This window comes from Chiloscyllium plagiosum, chromosome 16 (genome assembly GCF_004010195.1).
Source record: "Chiloscyllium plagiosum isolate BGI_BamShark_2017 chromosome 16, ASM401019v2, whole genome shotgun sequence".
NCBI classification, from domain to species: domain Eukaryota; kingdom Metazoa; phylum Chordata; class Chondrichthyes; order Orectolobiformes; family Hemiscylliidae; genus Chiloscyllium; species Chiloscyllium plagiosum.
In genome coordinates this window covers 63,250,051-63,262,452 of record NC_057725.1, presented here as the reverse complement: position 1 = coordinate 63,262,452, position 12,402 = coordinate 63,250,051, and the positions used below count along the sequence as shown (strand labels likewise).

General features: G+C 43.7%; 2 protein-coding genes across 7 annotated transcripts in view; both read right to left on the bottom strand.

Moving 5' to 3' along the window:
* The window catches only part of LOC122557968 (excitatory amino acid transporter 2-like), a 510,588-nt gene that overhangs the window by 183,020 nt on the left and 315,166 nt on the right, over positions 1–12,402 (bottom strand). The window lies entirely within an intron of this gene.
* The window catches only part of pdhx (pyruvate dehydrogenase complex component X), a 206,131-nt gene that overhangs the window by 69,451 nt on the left and 124,278 nt on the right, over positions 1–12,402 (bottom strand). For all 4 annotated transcript variants that reach the window (XM_043706270.1, XM_043706268.1, XM_043706269.1 and 1 more), the window contains one exon: positions 4,546–4,714. In XM_043706270.1, the coding sequence (XP_043562205.1) occupies positions 4,546–4,714 (169 nt within the window). The remainder of the gene's footprint in view (positions 1–4,545; positions 4,715–12,402) is intronic.

The following is a 12,402-nucleotide window of genomic DNA, read 5'->3' as shown; positions in this document are numbered from 1 at the left end:
AGAACTGCACTAAACACTATATAGGACAAACAGGAAGACAGCTAACAATCCGCATACATGAACATCAACTAGCCACGTAACGACACGACCAGCTATCCTTAGTAGCCACACATGCAGACAACAAGCAACATGAATTTGACTGGGACAACACTACTATCCTAGGGCAAACCAGACAGAGAACAGCCAGGGAATTCCTAGAGGCATGGCATTCATCCACAAACTCCATCAACAAACACATCGACCTGGACCCAATATACCAACCACTACAGCGGACAGCTGAAACTGACAACTGGAAGTGGCAGGGACAGACCACTATAAACACCGGAGGAAACATCAAAGAAGCGCTTCGCAGGAGGCTCCCAAGCACTGATGATGTCGCCTAGCCAGTGGACGAAACATTTGCAACAAAAACTTCCAGCTCGGCGAACAGAACCACAACAGTATAAGGACAGTAACAATATACTCAAGAGGGAAATCAGGAGGGCAAAACGGGGACAGGAGAGCGCTTTGGCAGACAGTGTTAAGGAGAATTCAAAGAGATTCTACAAATACATTAAGGGCAAAAGAATAACTAGGAAGAGAATAAAGATCAGCAAGATCGCCTATTATTGGAACCATACGACATGGGAGAGATACTAAGTGAGTATTTTGCATCAGTGTTTACTGTTGAGGAGGACATGGAAGTGAGAGAACTTGGGGACGTAAACAGTGATATTGCGCAAGGTGTCCATAATATAGGGGTGGCAGTCCTGGATATCTTAAAATGTATAAAGGAAGATAAATCCCTGGGACCTGATTAGGTGTACCCCCTAACTTTGTGAGAAGCTAGAAAGTGATTGCTGGGTCCTTAGTATCATTGATAGCCATGGCTGAGATGCTGAAAGACTGGAGGTTGACTAATGTGGTGCCAGATTTTAAGAAAGATGGTAAGGAAAGCCAGGGAACTACAGATGGGAGAGCCTGACATTGTTGGTGGGCAAGTTGGTGAAGGGAATCCTAAGGATTTACATATATCTGCAAAAGCAAGGACTGATTAGGGACAGTCAACATGGGAAACATCTAGTCAACATCTATATGTGTGGGAAATAGTGTGTCACCAACTTGATTGAGTTTTTTGAAGAAGTAACAAAGAAGATTGATGAAGGCAGAGAGGTGGACATTTTCGATATGGACTTCAGTAAGGCGTTCGACAAGGTTCCACAAGGTAGACTGGTTAGCAAAGTTAGATTGCATGGAATACAGGGAGAACCAGCCGTTTGGATACAAAATTGGCTTGAAGGTAGAAGAAAGAGAGTGTTGGTGGCGGTTTGCTTTTTGTATTAGAATCCTGCAGCCAGTGGTGTGCCACAATGATCAGTGCTGGGTCCACTGCTTTTTGTTATTTGTATAAATGATTTGGATGTGAATATCGGAGATACGGTTAATAAGTTTGCAGATGACACTAAAATTGCTGGTGTAGTGGACAGTGAAGGAGGTTATCTCAAAGTACAACAGGACCTTGATAAACTAGGCAAAGAGGCTGAGGAGTGGCAGATGGAGTTTAATTTAGATAAATGTGAGGTGCTGTACTTTATATGGGCCTATCAAGGCAGGATTTATGCACCTAATAGTAAGGTCCTCGGGAGTGTTGCTGAATAAAGAGACCTTGTAGTATAGATTGATAGTTCCTTGAAAGCAGATTCACAGGTAGACTGGGTGGTGAAGCTGGCATTTGGTACACTTGCCTTTATTGGACAGCGCATTGAGCATTGGATTTTGGACATCATGTTGGACTTGTAATGTTCATTGGTTAGGGCATTTTTGGAATACTGCATTCAACTCTGGTCTCCCTGCTATAGAAAATATGTTGTTAAACATGAAAGGGTACAGTAAAGAATTATAAGGATGCTGCCGAGGTTGGAGGGTTTGAGCTATAGGGAAAGGCTGAAGAGGCTGGGGCTGTTTATCTGGACTGTCAGAGGCTCAAATCTTCCACTTGTATTTTCTTCTATAAAGATGAATCTAAAACTAAACCTTTTCTATCTAGCACCTTATATTTAAGAACGCTAACAGGATAGGTTCATTTGACCTATTACAAACGTCATAATAAGCTCATACTTTTTTAATGCTTCATTTATTGCTCATGAATAATGGATGCTTTCAACTTGCCTAATATTGACATTTAGCTCAAGTGCTGCTGTTGCCCAACTTAACTTGTTTGGTTTTTAATAAATGGAATATTTCGAGCCCCCTAGCACACTCCCAAGGTCCACTGAGAATTGATAAACTATAAGTCACACTAGCTTAATGTCCTGATCCATTCTTTTAATATTCTCAAATAGGTAGCTTCAGGGTTTAGAGATTTGTCTGGTCCAATTCTCTTGGTTCACCCCTTAGAAATTATTATAATAGAATATTGCAAGAGTATCAATCCTTCATTATAAGCGTACATTGGTCATGGAGGATTAATATGGCTTGCTGTTCCGCTCTTTATATTTGACAAACTGTTATGATGATCAATAATGGATGATCAATATTCAAATTTCCTCCTTCCATTCTGGTCACTTATGTATCCTTGATTTTGTTACGACACGGCGATGAACCCTTCTGTTCATGAACCCTTCTGTAAACTAAACACCCAGAAAAGCTCACCTCACCTCTTAATCTGTTAAAATATATGAGTGACAGAGAACTCCCAAGTTCCACTATTTAACGAAAATAATATCAATTTATTCTTTAACTCTAAAAGTGAACATTAAACAACTATTCACAACTCTAAGCTCCCCTTTCTCTTATCTGATTATCTGCCTCCAACTCTATAACAATATTCTGTTCCAATAAAACACTTATCAAAATTACATCAACTTAATTTAAAAAACCACACAGTAGCTGTCGTCATTGGTGTTTATCTTCCTACAGTTGAAGATCTCCTTGGTCGTACTTCCTTTACTGTGAATATGTTTTCTATGAAAAGGTACCTTCACAGAGTATTTCAAGTGGTAGTTGCTGTATCAATGGCAGTTGCTCTGTGCGACTTTCAAAATGCCTGCCTTTTTTATACCCCCAGCATCAATCATCTCATTCGTTGGCAAAACAATAAATTCAAACTCGATTGGGTTTTAATATCCTGGGGCATAATTTAAACTGCTTGGTTAAATTTGAATTGTTATCAAAACAGCAACCAACTCAGGTATCTATTTCCCAGCCAAATGCTACGTATTTTCAGTCTTCCAGTACACTCAGAATGCCAGCTCGTATACAACAGGTGCTTGTAAGCTCTCAATGCAAACAGCATTCACACTCTCAAATGTAACTTCAACTTCATAACAATTTCCATCTATCAATAATGATCATACCTAGTTACCTCGGACTTAAGATCTGAAACATCCTTAGAAAACTCTGGTGTCTGTTTTCTATTCTAACACAGAAAAGAGGAGTAGGCCATTCAGCCCTTTGAGTCGGCTCCACCATTCAATATGCTCCTCCATCTCAATGCCATATTCCCACTTTCTCGTCATATTCCTTGACGGTTTTGGATTTTAAAACCATCTATTTCTTTTCTCGAATACATTCAGTAATTTGAACTCCAGAGCTTACTGTGGTACAGATTCGGATCCCTACATCCTAAATGGTCTACTCCATATCTTAAAACTGAATCCCCAAAATCTCCCAACCTGGAAAATATCCACTTTGTATTTAGTCTGTCCAGCACTGTTTGAATTTTAAGTGTTTCAATCAGATTCTCTCTCATCCTTCGGAACTCCAATAAATTGAGGCCTAATCAAACCAATCTCTTTTTATAGGACATGCTGGTATCAGCCTAGAGAAACTCTGCCATGAGCACACTCTGCACCATACATCCTTAAGGAAAGACACCAAAACTGCATGCATTACTCCAGGTGTTGTCTCACCAAGGTTTGCATAACTTCAGAAAGACATCCCTATTTCTGAATGCAAATCCTCTTGCGATGAAGACCAATATACCATTTGCCTTTCTAATTGCTTGTTCCACCTGCCTGTCTACTTTCATTGACTGATGTACAAGGACACCCAGACAAGCAATACTTCTTGGGTATCCAAATCTCCAGAAGGAAAGGTTAACAAATAAAGATATTACAGGCAGTCTGAAGCAAGAGATCCACCATCACACACTTTGACAGACCTCATCTTGCTACTGGGCATGAGAAGCATGTTCTGGGAATTCAGAAGGGCAAAAGGCAGGAGTTTCCTGGTACCTGATACCCCACACTGCCACTTCTACTCTTAACCGTTAGAGTAGTTGATGCTCTGCACAGCCAACCAGAGATAGGTGCAAGATTTGCAGTATTAGTCAGTGTATGAAGCTGAGCTGGTTTCTCTGGGTTGTTAGCTAGAACAGAAATATGATTGTGAAAGCAAGCTTTGATTGGTACCTGACCAAATGAGAGAAGGTTAAATGTCGGTTTCAATTTAAGTGCTGCATTTCAGTTTCAATACAAAAACACAGATCAAGTTCTCACAAGCAAAGATGGTTTTACTGAACACATGATCTTCCATTTCATCAAGTTTTGATTCCGAATAACTCACCGGAGCTAATGGCTGTCCTGGAATAGAGATTGGTGGTGTGGAGGGCCGGGCATATCCAGGGGGGCTTGTTGCTGCTTCACTGCCCTTCACAGGAGGTTGCAAAGGGGCACTGGCCGCTGTCCTGGACGGTGTCATGGTACCTTTTAGCTTCAACATATTCAGGGCGTCCCTGTAAAAATTCACATCCTGAGTGTCAAGGAGTACAAGTGAGCTGTTCAAATGTTTAAAAAATATTTTTTGTTCTTTATCATCCTTTCTGAAAGATGACTGCAACTGCTCCTGGTATGACAGAACTGTATAGCTAAGCTACGTTTAAATGTCTGAAGGCTCAGTTTCCATGTTGATTGTGGAGATTGTCTGACATGGGGAAGGAAAACTAAATTTTTTCCACTGTGCAATGGTTTCATCTTCCACACCCTAGAATTCCCTTGCTCTTCCTCTCCATTCCTCTCTCTTCCTTTAACAGCCTTTACTGAAATTGCAAACTTTACGTAGTTTTAAAAAAAAATCATCTCCTAGCATCCTTTTTTGGTTTAGTGCTTTCTTTCCCTCCTAACTTCCTTGGAAGGCTTTTCTAAGTTAAAACTGCAATATAAATTCTATTAGCTATTCTTCATTACAGAGAGGTAGGCATTCAAAACAGTTAATCTGCATTAATGTGCAGGCTGCCTGTCCTTTCATAATAAGACATTTTTTATTATCCACTTAGTGCCAGGGGCAACAGAGCATAGGACTAAAAGTAAGGAAAAACTTCCATTTATTTCCCCCCATGGCTACAACGCACAATCACTGCTCTTTACTTGAAAAGAACCAGATAACAGAGTCAGCATTGCTCCAGTTTGCATGTTACCGGGTTAAATCGAATCAGTTGGCTTGACAGGCAACAGACCACAGAGTCCTGGTCGACATATGAAATGGGATCAGGTTGCAGGTGTGCAGGAAAAACAGCTGCAGTCTATGCAATGAATACTGGCAAAGGGGCAGCAGTAATATTCTTGGTTAAAAAAATCACAATACCAGGTTATAGCCCAACAGGTTTAATTGGAAGCACTAGCTTTCGGAGCGCCACTCCTTCATCAGGTGGTTGTGGTGCTCTGAAAACTAGTGCTTCCAATTAAACCTGTTGGACTATAACCTGGTATTGTGTGATTTTTAACTTTGTCCACCCCAGTCCAACACCGGCATCTCCAAATCATGGGTAATATTCTTGAGGAGATTCACTATTAAATTGCTAAACCTGCCACTCCTGGCTGATGTGAGCAATGCTAATGAATGAAGACTGTACCTTCAAAATGCACCAGATTTCTTTTAAATGCTGAAGATTTCAGTCAACCAAGCTTCCTTTACAGGCAAGTGGAAGGTGCAGATTGTAATGAGCAGCAGGCCAAAACATGCAGGTCTTTCAGGGTGGGAGTAAATTGGATTAACATCAGTGAAGACACAATTAACCCTGGGGGCTTTCAACTTTAACTGCACAATTTATCAGCTCTCTCACATTGCTTGGCTCAGGAATGCTTGAATGGCATTGGCACTCATCAAACTTGAGGAAGATCATTTTTTAAAAATATCAAAAGATGGGAAAAAAAAACCACTTCCTTAATGTGCAGGACTTTTAAAAACATACTACACGACGTGATAAAGAGAGATTTAAAAATCCCATAAATCTACTTTTTCACTGCTAACTTATTATTTTATGTCAATTGTGAACCAAACACCTGGAAGAATAGATTCACAGCATTCAAGGAGAGTTGTAACAATAAGCTGAGCAGGAAGGAGGCAGGGAAGAGAAGCAAAGTTAATACAAAGTGTCACTTACCTCCCAGCATTCTTCAGCCAAAAAAAAGCAAACAAAAACACCTAAATTTACATTCAGCCTGACTTAACAGTGACCCAGTCAGTCCAAGCTACAGCGTCAAACTCAAGAAGTGTGGCGCTGGAAAAGCACAGCCGGTCAGGCAGCATCTGAGGAGCAGGAGAGTCCAGCATAATCTCTTCATCAGGAATGTGGGTTGGGGGTGCCCAAGAGGTCGGAGAGGTAATTGGCAGTGGTGGGGCTGGAGGGAGGAAGGTAGCTAGGAATACGATAGGTAGATGAAGGGGGGGGGGGGGTGATGGTGATAGGTCAGAACAGAAGGTAGAGCAGACAGGTGGGAAAGAGGATGGACAGGTAGAACAGGTCAAGGGGCGATGCTGAGTTGGACAGTTGAAACTGGGATAAAGTGGGGAGGGGAGATGAGGAAACCGGTGAAGTCGACATTGATCCTGTGTGGTTGGAGGGTCCCAAGGCAGAAGATGAGGCATTCTTCCTCTAGGCACTGGGTAGCTAGAATTTGGCGGTGGAGGTGGCCCAGGACTTGCATGCCCTTGGCGGAGTGAGAGGGGGAGTTGAAGAGTTAGGCCACAGGGCGGTGGGATTGTTTAGTGCATATGTCTCAGAGATGCTCTCTGAAACCTTCTGCAAGTTGGCGTTCTGTCTCCCCAACGTACAGAAGACCACATCGAGAGCAATGGACACAGTAGATGACTTGTGTGGATGTGCAAGAAAATCTCTGTCAGGTGTGCAGGGATCCTTTGGGGCTTTGGATGGAGGTTGGGGGGAGGTGTGGCTGCTGGTTTTGCATCTCTTGCAAAGGGAAGGTGCCGGGAGTGGAAGATTGTGTGGCATGCAACTAACAAGGGAGTCGTGGAGGGAATGGTCCCTGCAGAACATTGATAGGGGTGGGGATGGAAATATATCTCTGGGTCCATTTGTAGGTGGCAGAATTGGCAGCGAATGATGCGATGTATACTGAGGTTGCTGGGTGGAAGGTAAGGACCAGGGGGTTCTGCCCTGAGTGCGATTGGAGGGTGGGGTTCAAAGGTGGAGGTGCGGGAAGTGGAGGAGATGCACTGGAAGTGATCAACCACCATGTGGGAGGCAAAATTGAGGTCCTTGAAGGAGGCTGCCATCTAGGATGTTCTATGGTGGAATTGGTCCATTTGGGAGCAGATGTGGCGGAGGCAGACGAATTGGGAGTAAGGGATAGCATTTTTACATGAGCGGGTGTTGGAGGTGGTGTCGTCCAGTTAGCTGTGGGAGTCGGTGGGTTTGAGCTAGATGTCTGTGTTGAATCAGTCACCAGAATGGAGATGGGAGAGGTCCAGGAAGGGGAGGGAGGTGTCAGAGATGGTCGAGGTGAACTTGAGGTCAGGATGGAAGGTGTTTGTAGGTTGATGAACTGTTCAACCTCCTTGTGGGAGCATGAGATTATATCAATACAATCATCAATGTAGCGGAGGAAAAGATGGGGAATGGTGCCGTGTAACTGCAGGAGATGGAGTGTTCCATGTACCCGATGAAGAATCAGGCATAACTGGGGTCCACTTGGGTGCCCATGGCTACCCCTTTGGTCTGGAGGAACTGGGAAGATTTGAACGAGAAATTGTTGAGGGCGAGGACCAGTTCAGCCAGGGTACTGGTTGGGCCAGCGGGAGAGGAAGAAATGGAGGGCTTGGAGGCCTTCCTCATGTCACATGGATGTGTCTAGGGACTGGATGCTCATGGTGAAGATGAAGCATTGGGGGGGCGCGGGGAAATGAAAGTCATGGAGGAGGTGGAAGGTGTGGGTGCTATCTCGAATGTACGTGGGGGGATCCTGGGCCAAGGGAGACAGGACAGTGTTGAGGTATGCAGAGATAAGTTCAGTGGAGCAGTAGGTGACGATGGGTCGACCAGTGAGGTTTGTGAATCTTGGATAAGAGGTAGAATTAGGTGGTGCAGGGTTCCCACACTATGAAGTTGAAGGCTGTTGGTGGGAGATCCCCTGAGGTAATGAGATTGTGGATGGTCTGGGGGATGATAGTTTGGTGGTGGTTATTAAGGGCGAGGACCAGTTCAGCCAATGTCGGTAGAAGGGTACTGGTTGGGCCAGCGGGAGAGGAAGAAATGGAGGGCTTGGAGGCCTTCCTCATGGCACATGGATGTGTCTAGGGACTGGATGCCCATGGTGAAGATGAAGCATTGGGGGGGGCGCGGGGAAATGAAAGTCCTGGAGGAGGTGGAAGGTGTGGGTGCTATCTCAAATGTACGTGGGGGGATCCTGGACCAAGGGAGACAGGACAGTGTTGAGGTTTGCAGAGATAAGTTCAGTGGAGCAGGAGGTGACGATGGGTCGACCAGGGCAGTGAGGTTTGTGAATCTTGGATAAGAGGTAGAATTAGGTGGTGCAGGGTTCTCACACTATGAAGTTGAAGGCTGTTGGTGGGAGATCCCCTGAGGTAATGAGGTTGTGGATGGTCTGGGGGATGATAGTTTGGTGGTGGGAGGTGAGTTTGTGGCTGAGGAGGTGTCCATGAGGCAGTGTACAAGTCGGTGTGCCAAACTACCACTGTGCCCTCCTTGTCTGCGGATTTGATGGGGAGGTTGGAGTTGCAGCAGAGGGAGTGGAGGGCGATGCTTTGCAAGGGTAAGAGGTTGGAGTGGATTAGAGGGGTGGACAGTGTCAGACCCATTGTCTCTTTCAAGTTTACTACAATGTTTTTCTAGAGACTGAATAAAATGAGCTATCATACATAATTAAAATGTTCTTTGGCAGTTCATTGTGTTTCAGACCATTTTGGAACACCAGCACCATTTGTACATGCTGTTAAAATAATATCTGCCCAAAGAATAATAGTAGAAAAGACGTATGGAAACTCACTGAATTATGTGTATGCCTGGTCCAGAACCTCTGATTCATTTTGGATCAATCAAGGTGGTTAATAGCTGAACTCCACAGTTGAGGTGAGAGTGACAGCCCTTGACAAAAAAGCCATATTTGGTCGAGTATGGCATCAAGGAGTCCTGGCAAAACTGATTTGGAGATGCTGGTGTTGGACTGGGGTGTACAAAGTTAAAAATCACACAACACCAGGTTACAGTCCAACAGGTTTAATTGGAAGCACTTTAGCTTTTGGAGCGCCACTCCTTCATCGAGGCAACCACCTGATGAAGGAGCAGCGCTCCGAAAGCTAGTGCTTCCAATTAAACCTGTTGGACTATAACCTGTTGTTGTGTGATTTTTTTAACTGGCAAAACTGGAATCAATGGGCATTGGGGGCAAACACTCTGCTGGTTAGAGTCATTCCTGGCACAAAGGAACATGGTGGTGGAGGGTCAGTCATCTTAGGTCCAGGACATCTCTGCAGTAGTCCCTCAGGGTAGTGTGCTAGACCCAATAATCTTCAGCTGCTTCATCAATGATCTTCCCTCTATCATAAGGTCAGAAGTGGGGATGCTCACCGATGATGGCACAGTGTTCAGCACTATTCGCAACTCCTCAGATAGTGAAGCAATCCGTGCTCAAATGCAACAAGATCTGGACAATATCCAGACTTGGGCAGACAGTTGGCAAGTAACATATGCGCCACATAAATGCCAGACAATGACAATCACCAGTAAGACACACTCTAACCACCGCCCCTTGACATTCAACGGTATTACCTTCATTGAATCCCCAACTGTCAACATCATTGACCAGAAACTCAACTGGGCCCACCACATAAACACAATGGCTACAAAAGCACGTCAGAGACTAGGGATGTTGCAGTGAGTAACTCACCTCTTGACACCCCGAAGTCTATCCACCATCTACAAGTACAAGTCAGGAGTGTGATGGAATACTCCCCACTTGCCTGGATGGGTGCAGCTCCAACGACACTCCAGAAGCTTGATACCATCCAGGACAAAGCAACCCACTTGATTGGGACCTCATCTACAAACATTCAATCCCTCCACACCAGCGCTCAGTAGCAGCAGTGTGTACTATCTGCAAGGTACGCTGCAGAAATTCACTGAAGACTGTTAGACAGCACCTTCCAAACCCACGACCACTTCCATCTAGAAGGACGAGGGTGGCAGGTACTGGGAACACCACCACCTGCAAGTCTCCCTCCAAGCCACTCACCATCCTGACTTGGAAATACACTGCCGTTCCTTCAAAGTCTTTTGGTCAAAATCCTGGAATTCCCTCTTTACTGGCATTATGGGTCAACCCACAGCAAGTGGACCGCAGCGATTCAAGAAGGCAGCTCACCACCATCTTCTCAAGGGCAAGTACGGATGGGCTATCAATGCTGGCCAGCCAGTGATGCCCAAGTCCCACAAATTAATAAAAATTAGGATTTTATTTAATTCATGGATGTGCATACCCTCAATACTCAAAAAGAAACTTGAGATCTCTATCCACAAATAAACTTCCGGTGAGATCAAAAACTGAGGATGTAAATAGCTTTTAAAAGTACTCTAGAAATTATTTCAGCATTCATACTGAATATGTTAGAGAATTACAATGCAATCAAAAAGAAAACAAAATTGTATTTTGCCCTTTCTTGAGCAGTGCCTGGAGCAGACTTTGATTTTATTAAGGACATCAAGAAAGGATGTAAAGAGAAAATAAATTGGAACAACACAGCAATTCTGGCAGCATCTGTGGAGAATAAAAGTGGAGGTAGTGTTTCAGGTACAATGTCCAGTCTTCAGAACGTGTCTGAAGAAGGCTCACTGAACCCGAAACATTGACTCTGCTTTCTCTCCGCAGATGCTGCAGACCAGCTGAGTTTTTCCAGTAATTTCTTTTTCCGTTTCAAATTTAGAGTAATTACAGCTTTTAATTTTATTAAGCAACATTGCAATGTCACTTCCCTAGTCGTACAAAAAGGCTTTCAATTTATCGTCAGATGTAATCCTCATGAGCAGCATGGAAGTCGAATTTGCTTTAGGCACTCTTGAAGGAGCTGTCCTTTCTTTTAGCACGTAATGATGTATCAGTGCAGGACACGTCTGGCAATTTAATACCCATCCCCTGGAACATGACCTGTCTCCAATTCTACATATTTCTGAGGAGTTTGAGACAGACTGTTGAGTGAAGTGATGGGTTTGTGCCTGTGCCTTAATGTTCACATCACTGATCAAGGTGTTTTATGAAATAGCCAATGAGAGAGCTCTGAAATCAAATGATTTTTGGGAATTTGCAATCACCAGAAGCATTAAAGTGACCTGCTGGCCTGAGGACATTATTTTCTGTCTCTTAGTCTCTCATGAAAATGGAATGGTAAGGAAAAAGAAATGGAGGTTCAATTCCTGCAAAGGACATGAGGTGGTGGTTCTCTTCATATACCCAATCACCTTATCCTCCTCCTGCACTTCTCCCTCATGCTCTCCTATCGTCAAGAACATCACCTCTCCTCCCATCACTCTCTAGATAAAAAGGACCCATTTTCCTTCACGGCATCTTTACATATTCTTCCATCACCACATCCCTATACCATGCACGTTAGAATACACGTTTTGTCAAAAGGAGGACAAAGTTATGACCTTTATGTCAATGATAAACTCAATGTGCAGTCAAATATTTTAAGGCTAATTAAAGATTCAATGTGACATCTACTAATGTCTAAAATTCTAGAGGTTACAAAGGATGATTTGTAGCAAAAGATGCACATATCACATTCAGTTGAATTCAATCCTACCTTCATTTCCTAGGTTATCCATGATATCCAACAGATTTGCAATTTATATTCCAAAATCCAAATACCAAACTTAATGTAGAATGGGACGAAGTAAAACAGATTTCCTAATCCACACCTCGAACACATGCTTGCCTCAACTCTTCTGCCTGAACCTTTGCTATCTTTACTGGGTGCAGATCCAGGATCGCCTCACCGTCACCATACAATGCACCTCCTAACCCTGCATCGCATAGAAAACATAGAAGCAGGAGCAGAGTAGACTAAATGTATCATTGAACCCACTCTGCCATTCATTATGATGTGAGGGTGCCAGTGTTAGACTGGGATGGACAAAGCTAAAAATCACAACACTAGGCTATAGTCCAACAG